This window comes from Pan paniscus, chromosome 6 (assembly GCF_029289425.2).
Source record: "Pan paniscus chromosome 6, NHGRI_mPanPan1-v2.0_pri, whole genome shotgun sequence".
Lineage (NCBI taxonomy): Eukaryota > Metazoa > Chordata > Mammalia > Primates > Hominidae > Pan > Pan paniscus.
In genome coordinates, this window is record NC_073255.2 from 28,120,873 (window position 1) to 28,145,105 (window position 24,233).

The following is a 24,233-nucleotide window of genomic DNA, read 5'->3' on the forward strand; positions in this document are numbered from 1 at the left end:
ATTTCTCAAGCAAATGCTGTGTAGCTGGCGCAAATGCTAAAATGTGTATATTTTGGTTTTGCTTTGCTCTTAGTGAAAGAAATAAGCTCTCTATCTACGTTAAAGAGGACCAAAGGTGCAAATACATCAAGGGAAATTATCTTGTCAGAATGGTACATGCTCAAAAAACGGAGTTAATGGCCGGATGCCATGGCTCATGCCTGTAATCCCAGCACTTTGAGAAGCCGAGGCAGGTGTATCACCTGAGGTCAAGAGTTCAAGACCATTCTGGCCAACATGGTGAAACCCCATCTCTACTAAAAATATAAAAATTAGCCAGGCGTGGTGAGATGGAGTCTCGCCTTGTCACCCAGGCTGGAGTGCAATGGCGCGATCTTGGTTCACTGCAATCTTTGCCTCCCGGGTTCAAATGATTCTCCTGCCTCAGCCTCCCAAGTAGCTGGGATTACAGGCACCCACCACCATGCTCAGCTAATTTTTGTATTTTTAGTACAGACGGGGTTTCCCCATGTTGGCCAGGTTGGTCTCAAACATTTGACCTCGTGATCCGCCCGCCTTGGTCTCCCAAAGTGCCGGGATTACAGGCGTGAGCCACCGCGCCCAGTCAGCATTTGTCTTTCTATGCCTAGCTTATTGCACTTAACATCATGGCCTCCAGTTCCATCCATGTTGCTGCAAACGATGGGATTTAATTCTTTTTATGACTGAGTAATATTCCATCACATTTTCTTTATCCATTTATCTATTGATGGATACTTAATTTGGTTCCATATCCTGACTATTGTGAATACTGCTGCAACACAGGAATACATACATCTCTTTGATAGATTGATTTCCTTTCTTTTGGATATATTCCCAGCAGTGAGATTGCTGGCTCATATGGTAGCTCTATTTTTAGTTTTTTGAGGAACCTCCATACTGTTTTCCATAGTGGTTGTACTAATTTACATTCCCACCAACAATGATATACTGTTGGCGATTTGTATGACTTTTTTGAGAAATCGTCTATTCAGATCTTTCACCCATTTTTGATTAATTTTTTTATTGATACATGATAATCATACACATTTCTGGGCTATGCGTGTTATTTTGATACATGCATACAATTTATGGTGATCAAATCAGGGCGATTGGGATATCCATCACCTCAAATATTTATCATTTCTTTGTGTTGAGAACATTCCAAATCTTTCTCTTTTTTTTTTTTTCTTTTCTTTTTTGAGACAGAGTTTCACTTTGTCACCCAGGCTGGAGTGCAGTGGCGCGATCTTGGCTCCCTGCAACCTCCGCCTCACAGGTTCAAGCAATTCTCCTGCCTCGGCGTCCCAAGTAGCTGGGATTATAGGCGCATGCAGCATGCCTGGCTAATTTTTGTATTTTTAGTAGAAACGGGGTTTCACCATGTTGGCCAGGCTGGTCTCGAACTCCTGACCTCAAGCGATCCGCCCACCTCGGCCTCCCAAAGTGCTGGGATTACAGGTGTGAGCCACTGCACCCAGCCCAAATCTTTCTTCTAGCTGTTTTGAAATATACAACAAATTGTTGTTAACTATAGTCACCTAGATTCAACAATTTTAGCACTTTGTCATAACTGCTTCTTTCCATATATCTATAATCATATGTAGATATAAGGATAGCTATATATATCTATCTACATCTAGAGACAGAAAGAGGGATTTAAAAAATCATTTAAAGCATCAAAAATAGCCAAATATACAAACCTTGATTGGGGTGATAATGGTGTCAGGGCTATTTAGGAAAATGCTCTTATTCTTAGACATGTGTGCCGGAGTCTTTATGAATAAACAGTCATGATGTCAAGTGTGTCAGGAAAAAAACCTACAGAAAGAGGTGTGTCAAAATAAAAAGATAAAGTATCTCTGATTTGAATAGGATTGTGACTTGAAAACCCGATAGGAAGAAAAATACATTAAATAATATCTCTACATTGGATTTTTCTGAATAATTGCTTTGTATAAAACCTTCATTGAAATATAACAAATTCAGAAAAGTGCACAAGTTGTAAGCGTACTGTTGGATGAATTCTACATATTAAGTGTTTAGTTGTCTAACTACTTTTAAACTAGTTATGAAAAAAATACGAAAAAGTGTTTAATTCAGTGATGCATGCACATTGGGTTTTCTGAGCCTAGATAACACTCATGGCTGGTTTCTATCTCTGTTTAGAGGCTGGTTTATCTGCTGATCCATATGTTTACAACTGGACAGCATGGTCAGAGGACAGTGACGGGGAAAATGGCACCGGCCAAAGCCATCATAACGTCTTCCCTGATGGGAAACCTTTTCCTCACCACCCCGGATGGAGAAGATGGAATTTCATCTACGTCTTCCACACACTTGGTTGGCTTTTACAAACCCCTAAGCTTGTTCTTTATCTTTCCTTAAAATTTCAACCTTCTCTTTTCTTACTCTATAATTGAGAATGATAACACAGAGAGTTAATAACAGTCTCCCTGCTAACTTTCCTTAGCATGAGTGAACAGTGAGAGATAAAAATGAAATCTTGGTTAACCTTGCCAAATCTCCAGGACACCGAAGAGTTAAAAAGAGAGAAAAACAAAAAGATTAAGCTCTTTTTCAAAAAAACAAACCACTTAATTTTTTTCTACCTAAAACCATAACAAGAAAAAATGCTAACACTTATTTATTTGAATGGCACATGGAGGCCGGGCATGTGGCTCACACTTGTAATCCCAGCACCTTGGAAGGCGGAGGCGGGTGGATCACCTGAGGTCAGGAGTTCAAGACCAGCCTGGCCAACATGGTGAAGCCCCGTCCCTACTAAAAATACAAAAATTAGCCAGGTGTGGTGGTGCGCACCTGTAATCCCAGCTACTCAGGAGGCTGAGGCAGGAGAATCACTTGAATCCAGGAGGTGGAGGTTGCAGTGAGAGGAGATTGAGCCATTGCACTCCAGCCTGGGCAACAGAGTGAGACTCCATCTCGAAAAACAAACAAACAAACAAAAAACAGAATGGCACATTGATGAGCATTCATTGATTGATTCTTTAGTTTTTTTATGTTCTCTAAAGAATTTTTAAGATTTAAAGAAGCATGTGCTATTTATTTGTAGGAAATCCTCAGGAAAGGTACAAATAAAAAATAAAAATTATCCATAATTAACACCAGAGACTATCATTGTTAATTATTATGGTGTTTTCTTTGCTAGTATTTAAGATCATTATTAAGATCACATACACATTTTTGCTTACTATCATAAGCATTTGATGGTATGATTTTTAAAATTTTTATACATTGTTTTAATGGCTGCACGATATTTCATTGTGTACAAATAAAATAACTACTGTTCCGCTTTGACCTAGCCCATTCTGTCTTTTTTTAAATTACAAATGGTATTCATTTTGCTGTATTATTGGGGAAATGATTACTTTCAGAAGGAGCAAATTTAGCTTATTATTAATTAGGCTGCTAAATTCTTAGTTTAAAATGTCACTAGGTGCCACCTAGCACTAAGTATTTGAAAACTGCTACCAATCAAGCAGCCTCCAGATTACTAAATGTTTCATCTTTCATTACAGATTAGAGAGAGCTCCTCTTCCTTCAATTAACTTATTTACAAATCAGGACAAAATATTAACAATACATACCCATTGAACAGAGTATAAGCTATGTCAAATATTATGCTCATCTATATAAATCAATTGCCTTAAAGCTAACTTATTTTTCACTGCCATTATGACCCCATTAGCCAACTCACCAAACATTTCTTTGACTTGTCACTCTCATGACAGAATTCTGACATTTTGCGTGGAGTCACTTATGTTCACTAAAACTCCCGGACTCTTTAGCCTAGTAAACATTCCAATAACTTAACCAGATCAAATGTCTGTATTTAAAATGAACTTTCAGCCTAGAACTTGCTCTGTTTGTCTAACAAGACTGCCTTGAATTTCTGTCTTCCACTGAGGTCTCAGAGTTAACTGATATTCTCCCTCAACTAAGTATGGTCTCACCTCTCAGAGCTGAAACTAACATTTTCCTCATGAATAACCCCTGAGAGACATCTCTTCCCCTTATAACTTCTGATGGAACTACCCCTGCATCTCAACGTGAAGGAGGATTCCAAACCACACATCCCTCGAGAGACCAGTGTGTTTTTCTCACACATTTGACGGTGTGATAAACGGGGTCTTGAAACAACCCGGTCTCAAAAGCATTCAACCTAAGATACCCAGTCAGTGACAGGTCTAAACCAGGCCCCCTGGCAGGATTAGAAAAGTTCTTGATTTGGGAATGATAGTAAGAGGAGTTACAGGGTTTTAAAATTTGTTTAAATGTCCTTGAGCCCTGAAGGAGAGGAATTACTTCCACCTGTTAGCTAGCAGCAGGGAGGGTTGGAGAAAGAAAAGGAATGACTCAGGGGTGTCCTAGGAAAGTGCCTGTGGAACCACCCCATTCTGTTTTATGTCTGCCATCCTCTATTTCATCACTTACGGGATTTTTATTTTTATTTTTTTGAGACAGAGTCTCGCTCTGTCACCAGGCTGGAGTGCAGTGGTGTGATCTCAGCTCACTGCAATCTCCGCTCCGGGTTTAACCAATTCGTCTGCCTTAGCCTCCCGAGTAGCTTGGATTACAGGCTCGTACCACCACACCTAGCTAATTTTTTGTATTTTAGTAGAGATGGGGTTTCACCATGTTGGCCAGGATGGTCTCCATCTCCTGACCTCGTGATCCGCCTGCCTCGGCCTCCCAAAATGCTGGGATTACAGGCATGAGCTACCACGCCCAGCCACTTGCTGTATTTTTATATACAAATACTATTAGGAGATGGAGGATTCCAGTCCCCTTTTAAAAATCCACTTAATAATATAGCAGAAATAGTAACAAAAATAAGGTAGGTTATTGGATAAATAATTTTTTTAACTCTTCTGGACACCTCATCATTATATTAAATGTATTTTCTATGGGGAAAACATGTATTTCAAGTGCCAAATTACTTAGCACAAAAAGCATTTATTTGTAAACTAAGGGCTAACTGTTTTATGCCACTAAACAGCTTTTTAAATTTTAACCAACTGTATACAATTACATGTATACAACTGTGGGTTTGTTTTATAAGATTTTACATTAAAATGAGCACCATCTCCCTTTCTGAAGCAGCACCATAGGCCCATCCTATTTTCCCTCCTCGGAGCAATCTATAAATGGTGGTAGCTAGTCTTTAAGGAACAGCTTCCTATAATGATGATGTAATGCAGCCAATAACTAAAAATTTCCATCCTCCCAAAGGTCAGTATTTCCAGAAATTGGGACGATGTTCAGTGAGAGTTTCTGTGAACACAGCCAATGTGACACTTGGGCCTCAACTCATGGAAGTGACTGTCTACAGAAGACATGGACGGGCATATGTTCCCATCGCACAAGTGAAAGATGTGTACGTGGTAACAGGTGAGTGGTGTGAACTCTAACTAAGGATGAGGCACTTCATTCTGTTGACGTCAATGGGTTAAAAAAGAGGTAAGGCCAAGTGTTCGGGGTTAGGTTACAATGCATCTGGCCCACCTAAGCTTGTGTATTTAATTAGTTGTAGATCATCTGTTTTCCAGAATAGCTTAGGGAAACCCCAGAAAATTTGCATGTGAAAAGGAAAATAATGCTAAATTATCCCTCATTTTAATATTTCAACCTAAAAGCATCGTCGAAGCCCTCCACTTACAATCAAGCAATCATGCATTCTTTCTTTCTTTGGGGGATGTATCTTTTAGATCAGATTCCTGTGTTTGTGACTATGTTCCAGAAGAACGATCGAAATTCATCCGATGAAACCTTCCTGAAAGATCTCCCCATTATGTTTGATGTCCTGATTCATGATCCTAGCCACTTCCTCAATTATTCTACCATTAACTACAAGTGGAGCTTTGGGGATAATACTGGCTTGTTTGTTTCCACCAATCATACTGTGAATCACACGTATGTGCTCAATGGAACCTTCAGCCTTAACCTCACTGTGAAAGCTGTAGCACCAGGACCTTGTCCGCCACCGCCACCACCACCCAGACCTTCAAAACCCACCCCTTCTTTAGGTAAGGTTTCGCAGTGATCTTTGAAGGGGGCTCCTTAATGGCTAACAAAATATTCACACAGGTCATATTATTAAATCCCTCCTTAAGGGGATATTGTAAGGACTCTGCGGTGATTCCATTTTCTACCTGTTGATTTTTTAAAGCAAAGTTATCACCATTTTACACCTATAGAACACAGAAGAAGGAAGAATGTATTTAAAGTCACTTTGCAAATAGAATTCAGTGACTTGTAGAAAGTTCTTTGACCCTCCTCATTTGCACTGGCCCCTGCTATGTATACACACTCTCCCCTCTTCTAACCTGTCACATTTTTGTTTATCTCCCATTTTTTATGGCTATGAGAAGGCACACTGCCTCCTTATACGATCAGGTCATTTCTATGTTCCTTCCTCTCCCCCACTAATTTCTTTCCCTAGCCTGCCCACACCTACCCAGTGTCCATGAAAACACAGCTGTACTTGAAAGCAATTTCCAAATGGTCCAAGAAAGAATGCAGCTTGAGAGTATGTCTGGGTTAGCAAGCTGCAGTGACTCCTGACATTAAAATTGTGCTGCATCGTATGTTTATTGCCGCACTATTCACAATAGCAAGGACTTGGAATGAACCCAAATGTCCATCAATGATAGACTGGATTAAGAAAATGTGGCACATATACACCATAGAATACTATGCAGTCATAAAAAAGGATGAGTTCATGTCCTTTGTAGGGACAGGGATGAAGCTGGAAACCATCATTCTGAGCAAACTATCACAAGGACAGAAAACCAAACGCCGCATGTTCTCATTCACAGGTGGGAACTGAACAATGAGAACACTTGGACACAGGGCGGGGAACATCACACACCAAGGCCTGTCGGGGGGTAGGGGTAGGGAGGCAGGATGGCATTAACAGAAATACCTATTGTAAATGACGAGTTAATGGGTGCAGCACACCAACATGGCACATGTATACATATGTAACAAACCTGCACTTTGTGCACATGTACCCTAGAACTTAAAGTAAAATTTTAAAAAAAAGAGAAAAATAAATAAAAATAAAACTGTGCTGCATATAAGGCATGATTAATTCAATACCACCCTATATTAATAGTCTGGGGACATTCAAGAAGTCCTTAAGAGTCCACTTTGGGTAGCACTGGCTTCCATCTGATTCCCCACGCTACCCCATGCCATCACCACCCTTTCCCCACTGGGCCAGTTGCACTCAGCACCCCAGGATCCTGGGGATAGCAATAGGCTGACATCCTCTCACTGGTCACAAGAGGGCGCCAGGGACCAAGCCCACGACGGTCCATCATGACGTCTGGGGCTTCTTGTTTTTACAAAATCCTGTTTGTTATAAATTATAAAGTTTTACAATAAGATGTTAGTAATAAAATGAGAGCTTGTTAAATCAAGCATATCTAAGTCAAGACAACACAAGTTATCACTGATTTCGATTATCTCAAAAATGTTTTAAATTACAAAGTTTATGCATGTTCCTTAGTAAAAATTAAAACAATGTAGATGTCTAGAGTAAAAAGCAAAAGTCCCCACTCGTACTCTCCTCCCAAGAGTTAAACCCTGTTAATAATTGGGAGGATTTCTTTCCAGATATTTTTCTATGCATTTATAAACATATACTATATATACACATAAGGTTTGTTTTGGTTGTGTAAATTGGTTCATTTACGCAAGAGGGCTATTCATATTGTTTTACAATTTGCTCTTTTTCTAGTTTAACAAACATTATAGACATCTTTCCACTGTTAATACATATAAGTCTATCTCACTTTATCCAGTGGCTGCATGGTGTTTCATAGAATGTATCTACTGTCATTTATTTCACCATTCTCTTTTTTTTTTTTTTTTTTTTTTTTTTTGAGACAGCGTCTTGCTCTAACACCCAGGCTGGAGTGCAGTGGCACAATCTTGGCTCACTGCAACCTCCACCTCCTGGACTCAAGTGATCCTTCTGCCTCAGCCTCCCAAGTGGCTGGGGCTACAGGCATGCACAACCACACCCAGCTAATTTTTTTATGTTTTAGTAGAGATGGGGTTTCGCCGTGTTGCCCAGGCTGGTCTCCAACTCTTGAGCACAGGTGATCTACCCACCCCAGCCTTCCAAAGTGCTGGGATTATAAGCGTGAGGCACTGTGCCCGGCCCACCATTCTCTTATTGATGGATGATTAGATTAATCCTAATTCCAACTACAATTATAACTGTACTGAACAACTTTAAATATACAGCTTCATTCTAGTAATCCTTTAGGAGAAGCAATTTTTTTTATCTACAACTATTAATGATCTTCTTTACAAATAAGAGGACCAGGTATAAAATTCAAAATAAATTACAGATGCCTTTAATATTTAAGTTCCAGAATGGTAAAAGACTTAATGTTAGGTTGTTTAATGTTAGTCTACTTTGAATTGCATTTTTATTAAACTAGCTTGTTTTTCTTATAAACTATTTATATCATAGCATGTTTTAAAAATATATTTGAAGCCAATGAAAAGCTATTTAAAATTTCTGTTGTAATTTCTCCCTAGGTGACACCATAAGATATAAACTAGTGGGCCAGGCATGGTGGCTCACATCTGTAATCCCAGCACTTTGGGAGGCCGAGGCAGGTGGATCACCTGAGGTCAGGAGTTCGAGACCAGCCTGGTCAACATGGTGAAACCCCGTCTCTACCGAAAATATAAAAATTAGCCAGGTGTGGTGGAGAGTGTCTGTAATCCCAGCTACTTGGGAGGCTGAGGCAGAAGAATCGCTTGAACCTGGGAGGTGGAGGTTGCAGTGAGCCGAGATCGCGCCATTGCACTCCAGCCTGGGAGACAAGAGAGAAACTCTGTCTCAAAAAAAAAAAAAAAAAGATATAAATTAGCAACCCCTACAAGTTAGTTAAGTTTTATTGCGAAGGAAAGCTGCCTGGCTTTATCTAAAGGTGTTAGATCAATCATAATCAACCCCAAAATGCCTTAAACCAGCATCTCTCTTAGGGAGAGCGAGGAGGGGCATTTCTAAAAGGGGTCTCTTCTAGGGAGCATTTCCAGCTGTACAGGCCATATTAAAGGGCTTGGATGACCAAGTATTATATTATTGTTTGGCCAAAAAAATATGTTCTCTCTGCTTTGGTAAGTGGCTTCTTAATAATGCACAGCCGAAAATAGAAATCAAATGCAAATGCAGGAGTGAGGCAGAAGCCAGTTGAAGAGGTGACCCAGGTAGATGTGTTTAAATCTGAGGGCAGATGCATGTGTGCTATTTTTTTTTTTTTTTTTTTTGAGACGGAGTCTTGCTCTTTCGCCCAGGCTGGAGTGCAGTGGCCCGATCTCAGCTCACTGCAAGCTCCGCCTCCTGGGTTCACGCCATTCTCCTGCCACGGAATTCTCTTCACTTAGCTAACAGTGCTATTATTTGTTTTTCAGACTTGTGAACAAATCTGAAAAAAAAAAAAACTTTTTGTAAGACCAATGCTAATTACTGTAATACTCTCTCTATATATAAAATAACATCATATCATAGAGAACTTTCCCAGAGAATCAAGAGCTCTCACACCGTTCTCTGGGCAACAGGGACATAAATACCAAATTAAGGATGAAGTTGACCTTCTTTCTCATCTGTCTTTTAAGGTGTGCGTTTCTCTCCATTAGCCCTTGAATCATACCTTGACTTTATAGACACAATGTTTGTGAAGCTCCATATGCTTTTTTATTTTTATTTTTATTTTTTTTTTGAGATAGAGTCTTGCTGTGTTGCCCAGGCTGGAGTGCAGTAGTGCAATCTCAGCTCCCTGCAACCTCTGCCTTCTGGGTTCAAGTAATTCTCCTGCTTCGGCCTCCCTAGTAGCCAGCACTACAGGCATGTGAACCACCATGCCCAGATAATTTTTCTTTAATTTTAATGGAGACTAGGTTCCACCATGTTGCCCAGGTTGGTCTCGAACTCCTGACCTCAAGTGATCCACCTACCTCAGCCTCCCAAAGTGCTGGCATTACAGGTGTGAGCCACCATGCCTGGCCTCCATGTGCATTTTAAAAGCATTCTATCTAAGGTAGAATCACTGACTTTTATTATTTGGTCATTTTTTAAGAAAATAAGCTTTATTTCATTTTTAGCACTAAAGTATATGCAGAACAAGAGAAGTTTTATTTTAAAATATGCAGGGTCGTGATTCCATGCTCTAACTTGACAACTAAATTCTGCCTGTCAAGAACTTTCAAAAGAAGAAATTTTATGGTTTTCTGGAGAAGAGCTACTGAACTCGAATGGCGTGCACAAACAATCCTATTGCTATAGAGTAGATCATCTGAATCTCAGGACAGACAGAATGACTGTCTTGTCATTTCCAGAGGACTAATATGAAACTCAAGGGACATTCCCAAGAGGCTGCCACAGCCCTTCCTGCTGGTAAACCACTGCATTCGATCTAACACAGTGTCCGGGCCTTTCTGGGCTTTACCTGAGCAGCATTTCCCAAAGTGTGTGCCATGGAGCAGTCATTTCTGGACCTGTTCTGAGAACTGCTCTGAGAAATCTGCTTTGGGCACAGGAAAATCACAGGGATGTTCACCCGCTGACGATTCTGAGAAGGCCTGGAGAAATCTCCCAGCCTGCTTCACTCACATGTCACTAAGTTAGAGATGCAGCTCTTATGAGGCTTTGATGTCCTTCCCCAAGACTGAGTCTACTTCACATGTCTTTTGAAATTAAAAAGAAGATTGTATTTTCAGTATCGTTATTTTCTTTCTAGACTTTTTATCTTGCTAAAGGAGCAGCGATGTCTTAATTAGAGCCTGTTAAATTGTAACTAATAGGGCATTAGATTCTTTGCTCTAATTATATTCAAGGCTTATTTTTCAAAAATGTCTTGTATTCCCTCCTTTCCTTCCTCACATCTCTGCTCATCACAGTAAGACTTTTAGAATTTAAGCTTTGGAGCTGTGAGACATCCAAACAGGGAAAGAATGATCTTTTCCCATATTACTGGAAGAAAGAAACTGTGATTTATTAAGTACTCCCTCTGCAGCAGTGATGAGCAGCAGGTTTTATATACTTTATCTCATTTAAGTTTCATAGTTCAGCCCCCAGAGGACAGCAGGTATTGTTCTTATTTTACAGATGAGCAAATAGAGGCAAAAACAGATTAAATGATGTGCCTGTGGTCTCAAACAGCTAAAAACAAGGGGAGCTGGAATTTGAGCCCAGAATACCTGCTTCCAAAATTAAAATATAACTGCATCTAGTATGGCCAGGTTTATTTCTTCATGACCATTGTATCACACATTTTAATACAGTTTCAACCTTTTTTTGAGACGGAGTCTCGCTCTGTCGCCCAGGCTGGAGTACAGTGGCGCCATCTCGGCTCACTGCAAGCTCTGCCTCCCAGTTTCACGCCATTCTCCTGCCTCAGCCTCCTGAGTAGCTGGGACTACAGGCGCCCGCCACCACGCCTGGCTAATTTTTTGTATTTTTTAGTAGAGGCGGGGTTTCACCGTGTTAGTCAGGATGGGCTCGATCTCCTGACCTCATGATCTGCCCCCCTCGGCCTCCCAAAGTGCTGGGATTACAGGCATGAACCACTGCACCCGGCCAGTTTCAACCTCTTATTTGCTTCTTGTGTTCACACAAAATGTGGGATTATGCTTCCTCACATAATTTAGCAATTATAATACCTTATAGCTCTCACATCTGTGTAAATTGTGACACATTTAGTTCAAATTTCTGTAGCAATTTCATAGTATAGCGTTCCTGATATTTTTCTAAAAAGCAAATGGCAAATGTTTAGATTTTTTATTATATCACATGTATCTTTTATGTTCGTAGCAACTACTCTAAATTCTTATGATTCAAACACCCCAGGACCTGCTGGTGACAACCCCCTGGAGCTGAGTAGGATTCCTGATGAAAACTGCCAGATTAACAGATATGGCCACTTTCAAGCCACCATCACAATTGTAGGTAAGGCTGAAGATGATGACCAGTGAGGAGGATGCTAGACTCCACCTAGGGTCACCCACTCTCTCTGCTAACTCTGAAGGGGTAGAGGTAGGTGGTGAGGGCACCCCTCTGCTTGTCTAAGATGACACCACACATGCAAGAGCAAAGACCCTACTCATTTCTAGATTCCCACCTGCCTCCCTGGCCTTCCTTCCACATCCTGGTGGAAACAAGCCTTCTGTGAAGGCCACATGCTAATGAGCCTGCCCTGGGCCTGTATCCCGCCTCTGCAGCCCAGCCATCTGAATGGGGTATGTAGGGTAAAGGAAGGCTAGCATCGAGTTCCTACAACTTCCACTGTCTTCCCCTAGTTAATTTTCACAAAGTCAGACTTGTATGTGAAAAGGGGAAAGAGCAGGCCACCACACATGGCTGTGCATTTGGGCACAGCCCTAAGGCATACAACAGAGAAGACAGAGGGGAACTGAAGCCCAACCTGTGCTCACCAGTTCTGGGAGTGAGGATGGAGGTGGAAGCCGAAGCAGTGTCCCCTGAGTGTCCCCAAGCCACTTGAGAAGCTGGCCAAGGCCTGAGCCTGGGGCTGCGTCTACCCAGGATTACCTTTTCCTGAAACACCTTCCAAGATGGAGTGCTACTTTCTGATGCACACAAAGGCTCTAGGAACAAAAATCTAGGCTGGACTGAAAAACAGTTCAGTTTGACTTTGGAAATGCTGCATGGATATGTATCCTAAGCTATGGGGGTAGATCCCAGATCTGATGTGTTTCTGTATGGCAAGAGGGCTGTCTTCCTTTTTTAATTTTTTTCACTTTCTGATGTCTTAAGAGCTGTACCTTAGTCCATTCAGGCTTCTATAACAGAATTCCATAGACTGGGTGGCTTATAAACCAACAGCAGGAATTTATTTCTCGTAGTTCTAAAGGCTGGGAAGCCCAAGTTCAAGGTACCAGCACATTCGGTGGCTGGTGAGGACTCACTTCCTGGTTCATAGATGGCAGATAGCAGTCTTCTTGCTGTGTCCTCATGTGGTGGAAGAGGCAAAAGGGCTCTCTGGGGTCACTTTCATAAGGGCATTAATCCCACACATGAAGGCTTCACCCTCATGACCTAACCACCTCCCAAAGACCCCGGCTCCTAATGCTATCACCTTGGGGGTTTCAACATATGAATTTCGGAGGGACACAAACGTTCAATCTATACCAGAGTGATTGTTTGGCTTTGTTTGATTTCTGTTGTATTTTGATGTGTTTTTCTCTGGGGGTTATTTTGTTAGAGGGAATCTTAGAGGTTAACATCATCCAGATGACAGATGTCCTGATGCCGGTGCCATGGCCTGACAGCTCCCTAATAGACTTTGTCGTGACCTGCCAAGGGAGGTGAGTATATTATCTCCGATAGAGGCATGGGTCAACTGAGGACCTCAAGTCTGAACAAAGGCATTGACCACCAGTTACCCCTTTTAGGTTGATTTGAATTCCTATTTACTGGTAACCCTAGACAGGAAGGTCCCTAGGAGGTGCTATCAAGCACACACATGTTTTGCTACAGTTGAGCAATTGAGAAAGCTTTAACAATTAAGTTGAATAATAATTATGATAACTGTTTGAACACTTAACTGAATTTTTTAACACCTTATACCTGTTCTCATATTGAATCCTCACAGCAATCGTATGAGCCTCCCCATTTTGCAGATGAGGCAACTGAGGCCACAAGTGATCACAAAACTTGCCTACCCATGGAATGCTGGTAGCCAGCAGAGAGCAGCTCACAGGAGTGCTCTTAAGCTCCCAGGAAGTTGTCTATGCTAACATTAATAGCAACGCCTGATAATCCTCTCTCTTTAGAATTTAGAAAGCTCTTTCCAATGCATTATATAATTTGGTTTCCTATGATTTGGTCATGACCATATGTAATAAACTAAATATAAATGAATGAATATATAAATACTATATCGATTAACTAAATATACATTAGCAAATCATTTGCATATAATATATAAATTACCTGATTAAAATATATATGTGTGTAAATACATAAATTAATCAGGAGAATGAAGTGGTATGAAGATGTGGCCTTATTTGGTAGAAGAGAAGAGCTAAGAAGCTCTCCACCTTGGGGAGAGGACCAGAATGAGGGTGAGGGTGGCAGAAAACAGTGAAAGCTGACCCAGGGAGTGAAGCTGCTGCGAGAGGCCTGGCTGGTGAGAAGGGGGACTGTCCCCATCCCAGGCCCCGCCCCATGAGTCCAGCATCAGAGCCTGGTCTCTCCATCTAAGAAGGCTGCCATGAGATAGCGGTCAGGACAGCAATGGCAGGTAGCCCAGCATCAAGGACAGATGAGTCAAACCTCTTCTGTTCAAGTCCCAGCTCCACCCCTGGCTGCTTGTATGACCTGGACTCGTTAATCTCTCTCCCTGATTTGTCATCTGTTAAACTGGGGTAATGTTACTTTCTTCAAAAAGCCATTGAGAGAGGCTGGGTGCTGTGGCTCATGCCTGTAATTTCAGCACTTTGGGAGGCCGAGGCGGTTGATCACCTGAAGTCAGGAGTTTGAGACCAGCCTGGCCAACATGGTGAAACCCCATCTCTACTAAAAATACAAAAATTAGCCAGGAGTGGTGGCAGGTGCCTGTAATCCCAGCTACTCGGGAGGCTGAAGCAGGAGAATCTCTTGAACCTAGGAGGCAGAGGTTGCAGTGAGCCAAGATCATGCCATTGCACTCCAGCCTAGGCAACAAGAGCAAAACTCTGTCTCAAAACAAACAAACAAACAAAAAACTATTGAGAGGAATAAGCAAGATCATGTCATATATCTAAAACTCACTCAGAACAAAGGTCTCTGAGGAAAGATAAATAAATAAATAAATAAAACTCAGTGCCTGGCACATAATAAGTCCTGCAAAAACAGCTGCTGCTGTTGCTGTTACACTTCTACAGGAACCTAGGCAGGGCCAACTATGGCATTTAATAATATGTCTGCCTAACACCCAAGCTATCTGCATCTTCGAACATTCTAGGGATGTAGAAGGAATGTAGAGGGAGTGAGCTGGGCTTCACGTGGTTTCCATCAGCCCCTTCCCCTGGGGGAGATCTTTTTTTTCTCCTCCACCCCAGGGCCTCACTTTCCTGAGGATGCAGAGAAAGGCATAGCTCAGCGCACAGGCTTGCTTAAGAGCAGATTATAAGACTAACAATTCAGCATCTTATAGTTTGAGTAACAATGAGGTGGAATTCAATTTCATAGAAATGTAATGACTTTCCCTTTGTAAAATGGATCTGACCTTCCTCTCTCCCCTTCTCTGTGCCCTGTGCGCCCTCGCCCACCTCCCCTGTCGCAGCATTCCCACGGAGGTCTGTACCATCATTTCTGACCCCACCTGCGAGATCACCCAGAACACAGTCTGCAGCCCTGTGGATGTGGATGACATGTGTCTGCTGACTGTGAGACGAACCTTCAATGGGTCTGGGACGTACTGTGTGAACCTCACCCTGGGGGATGACACAAGCCTGGCTCTCACGAGCACCCTGATTTCTGTTCCTGACAGAGGTGAGTTTTGTTTTATGGCCATATGAGCATTTCATACTGCAAGTAAAGTGTGTATCCCATACTAAAGCTATTTAGGCCTTTGTTTTCAATGTTTAATTCTATTTCAGTACAAAATTCATTGAACTCTTATTAATAAGGATCTGAGGACTGGCATTACAATCCAATAGCAAATCTACTTAGGGAAGTGATGAGACATCTGGTGAAATAGTGGCCAAAGAAAAGCCTTTTGATGAAAAAAAATCAGCTGTGATCATGGACCAGTAACAATGGGATATGATCACTGCACGCTTGAATAGATTTGTATTTCAAGGAGAAAGTTTAAAGGCCAATATCAAAAAATAGCAGTGTTCTCCAATGAAACAACAACAAAGGAGAGGCTGATATCACATTTTCATGAAAATCCACCTGAGCAAAGATATGAAGCCTGGAAGAGAAATGAGACACAAGCTGTTCTCCTTGGTCCCTTCTAACTTACCATGCATCCTCTCTTTCCCTTCCCAAACTCTACCGAGCATTACAGAACACAGTAAGAAACCAACTTATTATTCCTCACATGTTCACCAGAAAAACTACTCTCTTCCCTCTGAATGCTTGGAAAGGTACAATGTTAACAAAGAAGACAAAGGAATTTCAGTTAGAAATTTGCATTTACTGGTAGCATGCAACTTCCCCCAACCTCCAAATTAGGGCTCTACCCTAATGGCCCTAGCTGACTGTCACTGATAATCAACTTTGTTGTAAGATATTACTTGTGGCTTAGAAGAAGTGCTACGTGGTAGGATGAAAGGGAAAGACTAAGTTGTGTACATATTACAGAAGCAGTCCCCAACCTTTCTGACATCAGGGACCTGTTTTGTGGAAGACAGTTTTTCCGTGTAACGGGGATGGTGGGGGATGGTTTCGGGATGAAACTGTTCTACCTCAGATCATCAGGCATTAGTTAGAGTCTCATAAGGAGCATGCAACCTAGCTCTCTCGCATGTACAGTTCACAATAAGGTTTGCACTCCTATGAGAATGTAATGTTGCCACTGAGATGACAGGAGGCAGAGCTTGGGCGATAATGCTCAGTCGTTTGCTGCTCGCCTCCTGCTGTGTGGCCCAGTTCCTAACAGACCGAGGACCGTACCAGTACTGGCCATCAGTCTGGGGGTGGGGGACCCCTGCGTTAAAGCACTTACTTCACTCCTTAATTGGAGTATTGTCAGGTACAATCTAATAGCTCATTCACTTATAACTCCTTTGAACTTGAAGCCTATCTCATAAGGTAATATGTTCTTAAACATGTATTTCCAGCCACAAAAACAAACAAACAAACAAACAAAAACACATATTTCCAGCTGGGCGCGGTGGCTCACGCCTGTAATCCCAGCACTTTGGGAGGCCAAGGTGGGCAGATCACTTGAGATCAGGAGTTCCAGGCCAGCCTGGCCAACATAGTGAAACCCCATCTCTACTAAAAATACAAAAATTAGCCAGGCATGGTGGTGGGCGCCTGTAGTCCCAGCTACTCGGGAGGCTGAGGTAGGAGAATAATTTGAACCCGGGAGGCAGAGGTTGCAGTGAGCTGAGATGAAGACACTGCACTCCAGCCTGGCCAACAGAGTGAGACTCCATCTCAAACAAACAAACACAACAAAAAAAACTAAAAAAAAATGTCCTCATTAATAATATAAATGGCAGTTTTAATCCCATTAAAAGAAGAGATTTAATCCCATTAAAAGAAAATAATCATACATCTAATTATTTGCGTGAGGGCTTATTGTTGGTGATATCCAAGGTGCAGATTTAAAAGCAAAACCAACGATGCAAGGGTGCCCTGCTTCCTGCCCAGGAAGGTGGATCAGGGCCTGGGTGGAGAGCCGGGGAGGGTGGGAACTGGAGAAGGGAGCCAAAACCTCTGCATCCGAGTGGCCATGGACTCGGATGCAGTCACCATCAGAAGCTGCTAATGTTATTCCTTCAGTGCTGCCACAGCTCAAAGTTTGTTTAGAATTACCTTTAGAGTCTTAATTCATTCTATTAAGCTTCCTCTGCACTGGCAAACCACTGATCTCTTATGTGAATTAGATGTTTTAGACATTTGCTTTCCTTTAATTCTTCTTGTAGTGAGTGATAACTTTAGGTGGGACCTGAGTCATTTTCAAAAGCCAAATAAAGAAAGCTCAGAATGCCAGGCACAGTGGAACATACCTGTAGTCCCAGCTACTCAGGAGGCTGGGGCAGGAGGATCCCTTGAGCCCAGAAGTCCAGCCTGGGCAGCACAGCAAAACCCTGTCTGAAAGAGAGAGAGAGAGAAAGAGAGAGAAAAAGAGAGAGAGAGAGAAAGAGAGAGAGAGTGAGAAAGAGAAAATGAATGCTCAGAAGGAAAGGTTTTAATTCAGTGGGGATTGCAGCTTAATAGCTTGGGTTTCAAAGGCAGAATTTCAGAAATAGATCATTCTTCAAAGCAAACCTATAGACTTTTAGTTGAAGTGACTTTTATGTATCGATTCAATGGATATTCATGAAGCACTTGCAATTCTTTCAACAAATATCCCTGAGCATCTACTCCATGCTCAGCACAGTTCTAGGCAGAAGATACAGTTCTAGATCGAGTAGAAACCAAGACAAAGAAGTCCCTGCTTCTGTGAGCAGTGACAGATGTTACATGGAAAACTTTAAAGGTGGTGATCTTTTTTTTTTTTTTTTTTTTTTTTGAGGCAGGGTCTTGCTCTGTCACCCAGGCTGCAGTGCAGTAGGGTAATCATGGCTCACTGCAGCCTCGACCTCCGGGGCTCAAGCAATCATTGACTTCTGCCTCCTGAGTAGCTGGTACCACAGGCATGCGCCACCATGCCAGGCTAATTTTTAAATTTTTTGTAGAGTTGGGGTCTCACTATGTTGCCTCTGCCTCCCAAAGTGCTGGTATTACAGGCATGAGCCGGGGAAGGGCACTCCTGTAAGGGGGCATGGAGGTCTGAAAAAGCACGGGGAGTATGGCCAACTTTCAGGATTTTTAGCACAGCTAGAAGGTAAGTGGTGAGAGAGGAAGCTGGAGTCACGGCTGCCTGATCACAGGAGCCCTTCCCCACGGTGGCGCTGCTGGGTCACCCAAGACCTGAGCAGGTGTCTCCAGGACGTGACATCTCTCCCCCGCGCCCTTACCACAGTGTTCCAGACATGCTGACTCATTCTCTAAATAGAAGATAAGCTGACCCAAAGACTATGTATTATTTAATAGAAAAGATTACTGAAAGCCCAGAGGGAGCCATATATCTTCTGTGATGGCTCCCTTCCTCATTTATTTAATGGCATTATAAGCGGCGTGTCCTCTAGGTGGAAGACATAACTAATATGCTCTTGCTTCTGTTTTAAGACCCAGCCTCGCCTTTAAGGATGGCAAATAGTGCCCTGATCTCCGTTGGCTGCTTGGCCATATTTGTCACTGTGATCTCCCTCTTGGTGTACAAGTAAGTTTTTGGTTCCTACGCTTTATATCACTATAGTGTATTGTCAAAAGTGAATATATCTCTGTGTAAATAGGCATTTTTCCCTTTTTTGCTTTTAAACATTTTGTGTAGGGGAGGAAAATATTACATTGAATGGTGAATACCAAACTGGCCTGTTAATCTTGTTGTGGTTTGTTTTTAATCCTAAAAGATGCTACCAGATCTCAGTAACTTTACAAAATTATGTCAACTTAATTTTAACATGATAGTCTCAAATTATAGTAAGCAGGCACATTTCTTGCATGAACAAGAGTAAATAAATGTACTTTCATAAGACACCAGTGTCTTGCAAACTGTCAATCATGTTAAATGGAATGAATCCTTTTATACCTGGCATGAAAAAGATTGTAGAAAGTTGTATATTTCAACTGAAGATCTTTTAAAAATAACTAACCAACAGATTGTTTTCAGAAAACACAAAGAATACAACCCAATAGAAAATAGTCCTGGGAATGTGGTCAGAAGCAAAGGCCTGAGTGTCTTTCTCAACCGTGCAAAAGCCGTGTTCTTCCCGGGAAACCAGGAAAAGGATCCGCTACTCAAAAACCAAGAATTTAAAGGAGTTTCTTAAATTTCGACCTTGTTTCTGAAGCTCACTTTTCAGTGCCATTGATGTGAGATGTGCTGGAGTGGCTATTAACCTTTTTTTCCTAAAGATTATTGTTAAATAGATATTGTGGTTTGGGGAAGTTGAATTTTTTATAGGTTAAATGTCATTTTAGAGATGGGGAGAGGGATTATACTGCAGGCAGCTTCAGCCATGTTGTGAAACTGATAAAAGCAACTTAGCAAGGCTTCTTTTCATTATTTTTTATGTTTCACTTATAAAGTCTTAGGTAACTAGTAGGATAGAAACACTGTGTCCTGAGAGTAAGGAGAGAAGCTACTATTGATTAGAGCCTAACCCAGGTTAACTGCAAGAAGAGGCGGGATACTTTCAGCTTTCCATGTAACTATATGCATAAAGCCAATGTAGTCCAGTTTCTAAGATCATGTTCCAAGCTAACTGAATCCCACTTCATTACACACTCGTGAACTCCTGATGGAACAATAACAGGCCCAAGCCTGTGGTATGATGTGCACACTTGCTAGACTCAGAAAAAATACTACTCTCATAAATGGGTGGGAGTATTTTGGTGACAACCTGCTTTACTTGGCTGAGTGAAGGAATGATATTCATATATTCATTTATTCCATGGACATTTAGTTAGTGCTTTTTATATACCAGGCATGATGCTGAGTGACACTCTTGTGTATATTTCCAAATTTTTGTACAGTCGCTGCACATATTTGAAATCATATATTATGACTTTCCAAAGATGAGGTCCCTGGTTTTTCATGGCAACTTGATCAGTAAGGATTTCACCTCTGTTTGTAACTAAAACCATCTACTATATGTTAGACATGACATTCTTTTTCTCTCCTTCCTGAAAAATAAAGTGTGGGAAGAGACAAGACCTTGGTATTGTAATTATTTTTCTGATTCATCATTTGCTTTTCAATTTCACTTACAGTTGTTTCTTTTTTTTAGATGAGGGTCTCCCTATATTGTCCAAGCTGGTCTCAGACTCCTGGCCTCAAAGGATCCTCCTGCCTCAGCATCCCAAAGCACTGGGATTACAGGAGTAAGCCACTGTACCCAGCCTCAATTTCATTTATAGTTTTTGACAAGTAAAAAGTTGTTTAACAATGTCTCATAGAGCATTGATAATCTCATAAATATTTTTTACATATATATATATATATATATATATATATATATATATATATATGGCTGAGCACAGTGACTCACACCTATAATCCCAGCACTTTGGGAGGCTGAGGCAGGCAGACTGCTTAAGCTCAGCAGTTTGAGACCAGCCTGGGCAACATGATGAAACCCCGTCTCTACAAAAAATACAAAAATTAGCCAGGCCTGATGGTACATGCCTGTAGTCCCAGCTACTCAGGAGGCTGGGGTGGGAGGATCACTTCAGCCCTGGAGGTCAAGGCTGCAGTGAGCCGAGATGGTGCCACTGCACTCCAGCCTAGGAAACAGAGCCAGATTCTGTCTCAAAAAAAAAAAAAGATAGATATATATATATATATCTTTCAAATATCTATATATACACACAATCACATCATATGTGAAACTTCAAATAAAAGTTTAATGTGTAAATGTATATAATCAGATCAATCTAAAAGAAGAGATTTCCTATAAGCGATTGTCCTGGACTCTGAGTAATCAGTATCATATTAAAAATAAAGGCAGGGGGTGGAATTCTAGGTCACAGTTTAGTAAACTTTTTCCATAAAGGGCTGGGTACTAAATCTCTTAGGCTTTATGGGCCACACAGTCTCGATCGCAACTACTCAACTCTCTCATTGTAGCGTGAAAACAACCATAGACATTACATAAATAAAAGAGCCTGGCTGTGTTCCAGCAAAAATGTATTTACAAAAACAGGTGGTAGGCCAGATTTGGCTCATGGGACATAGTTTGCCTGTTTTACACTAATAGAGACAAAATGGACACAGCAACCAAACGCAATTTGAGAATCTACATTGGATCCTAGCTTGAGGAAAAAACAGTGATGAAAGATATTCGTGGGACAACTGGGGAAACTTGAGTACACACTGGATACCAGATGATAGTATAGAATTGTTAATTTTCTTAAGGAATGGTAAAGGTATTGTGGGGATTAACATTTAGTCTAGGTTCTTCATTTCCTGGATGACCTAGAGGCCAAAAAAAATACAGCTATTTGTTCTAAAATCGCTTCCAAAGAGTGTAAAATTTGCAGAACAAGAATTGAGATTTCTCCCCATTTACATGATGACTGTAGGGCCATGGTTCTCAACCAGGGGTGATTTTGCCCCCTAGAGGACATTTGGCAATGTTTGGAGACATTTGTGGTTGTCACAACTAGGGTGGGATACAACTGGCATCCCGTGGTTAGAGGCCAGTAATGTTGCCCAACATCCTACAATCTACAAGACAACCACCACAACAAAGAATTATCTGGCCCATGGAGGGCGCAGTGGATCCTGCCTGTAATCCCAGCATTTTGGGAGGCCGAGGAAGGTGAATCACCTGAGCTTAGAAGTTTGAGACCAGCCTGGTCAACACAGCAAAAACCCCGTCTCTACTAAAAATACAAAAATTAGCCAGGTGTGGTGGGGCACGCTGGTAATCCCAGCTACCCAAGAGGCTAAGGCATGAGAATCACTTGAACCCAGGAGGCAGAGGTTGCAGTGAGCTGAGATCGCACCACTGCATTCCAGCCTGGGAGACAGAAGGAGACTCCATCTCAAAAAACAAACAAACAAACAAAAAACAATTATCTGGCCCTGAATGTAGAACCACCCTGCTTTGTAGTGACTGCTGAAGCTCTGGGCATGGACATGAAGACAGAAGACTTTATTTGAATCCAGCCCTGCCACTGAAGTCTGAGTAACTCTGGGCAAGCTGTTTGCCCCTTCCTGAGCCTTTCCTTTCTCAGTCTCCTCATCTGTAAAATGGGTATGTCTGCCCTCCTTGGCTACTTCACAGGGCTGCGGCACATCCATCTGCCCGAATGAGCGGGCATGGAAGCACCCTGTTTATGGCATGGTGGTATGTACTCCATGTGAGGCCTGAGGACGGAAGCAGTGTGGAGAGGCTATATCATCTTTATAATGACTAGGAGGCCAAGACATTAGGACCTAAAGCAAAAAAGTAATTTCAAATTGCAGCAGAATCACCTGAAGTTTGGTTAAAACACATATTGCTGGGCCCACCCCCAGAGCTTCAAATTCACTTTTCTGGGGTGAGGCCCCTTAAGGCTTTCTAACAAGTTTCCGGATAATCCTGCTACTGCTGGGTGGAAGGAACTAACATTGAGAAATTTGGTCTTGAAATCCACTCTTTCCTTCCCTTATCAACAGGGGGTAGCAGAGAGCAGCAAATAGACAGTCATTCGTTGAGGAAGCAGGTCAAAATCCTCATCAAACCTCCCTCAGTTTCAATCTAACAAGTGGCAGGAGAGAGGGCTGAAATAGTGAATTATTTAAATTTATATTATCCCTATGACCCCAGCAACAAGTCATTTAACTTGTGCTGAATCACAATTTGTGAAACGGGGGGAAGCAACCTAAAAGATAGTGAGATAACTTGATTAATGTTTGTTGAGCGTTAGAACTTCCAAAGAAAATTGAAATGTATAGGTAATAAATTATTCTGGGAATTTCTTATTCTTGGGACTTTTTCTAAATGTCTGCATTTTAAACACTTCTGACTCATTTATAAACATTGGTTGCCCTCATTGAATTTTCAATTGTTTAATAGTTTAGAGGGCAATACGTTCAATGCACTCATTACATCCAGAATGTGTAGCAACTTCAAACCAGAGTGACAGTGTAAGGGCAGATGAGAAGGTGGTCATCCAGGGGTGATGGTGACCACATTCTGATGGGGCTTTTGGTGGGGGAAAATCCTTTAAGGTTTTTAAAAGAATGGTTCCAAAACTGCCAGAATAGTTACCTTAAAAAATCAGAGTTCAGGCCGGGCGCAGTGGCTCACACCTGTAATCCCAGCACTTTGGGAGGCCAAGGCGGGCAGATCACCTGAGGTCAGGAGTTCGAGGCCAGCCTGGCCAGCATGGTGAAACCCCGTCTCTACTAAAATTACAAAAATTAGCTGGATGTGGTGGCAGGTGGCTGTCACCCCAGCTACTCGGGAGGCTTGAGAATCGCTTGAGCCCAGGAGAAGGAGGTTGCAATGAGCTGAGAGTGCACCATTGCACTCCAGCCTGGGTAACAGAGTGAGGCCCTGTCCCAAAAAAAAAAAAAAAAAAAATCAGAGTTCAGCTCCCAGGAATCACCCCTTGCAGACTGATTTCAGTTATTCAACTATCATTTACTGGGCACCAGTATGTCCCAAGCTCTTGTCTAGGAGAGGACTCAATAGTGACAAGAGAGACAAGGACTCTGTTCTCATAGAGCTTGGATTCCAGACTAATGGAACATGTCACCGCACAAGTGTCACTGCAGGAAGAGCGCTAAGTTCTGACCCGGAGTCCCCCATCTTGGTCAACCCCACTGGCCTCAGCTTAATCTGCAGGAACAGTTCCTCTGCTGCTTAGAACTGAACAGCCATTCCTATTTTCCTTGAAATTCTGGAATAAATTTTTTCTTTGGAGATCTCCCATAGGCATTTTGGGATTT

The 24,233-nt window shown here is 41.9% G+C and overlaps 1 protein-coding gene across 14 annotated transcripts in view; it reads left to right on the forward strand.

Moving 5' to 3' along the window:
* The window catches only part of GPNMB (glycoprotein nmb), a 62,073-nt gene extending 41,569 nt beyond the window's left edge, over nt 1-20,504 (forward strand). For 6 of the 14 annotated variants that reach the window (XM_055115771.2, XM_055115770.2, XM_055115769.2 and 3 more), the window contains 8 exons: nt 2,188-2,361; nt 5,275-5,433; nt 5,751-6,068; nt 11,915-12,013; nt 13,287-13,389; nt 15,351-15,559; nt 18,917-19,010; nt 19,461-20,504. In XM_055115771.2, the coding sequence (XP_054971746.1) occupies nt 2,188-2,361; nt 5,275-5,433; nt 5,751-6,068; nt 11,915-12,013; nt 13,287-13,389; nt 15,351-15,559; nt 18,917-19,010; nt 19,461-19,620 (1,316 nt within the window). In that variant the 3' untranslated portion in view covers nt 19,621-20,504. Of the gene's footprint in view, nt 1-2,187; nt 2,362-5,274; nt 5,434-5,750; nt 6,069-11,878; nt 12,014-13,286; nt 13,390-15,350; nt 15,560-18,916; nt 19,011-19,449 lie in introns of all 14 variants that reach the window. The other 8 variants (XM_055115767.2, XM_055115765.2, XM_055115764.2 and 5 more) reach the window with 3 other exon arrangements.
* The last annotated feature ends 3,729 nt before the right edge of the window (nt 20,505-24,233 follow it).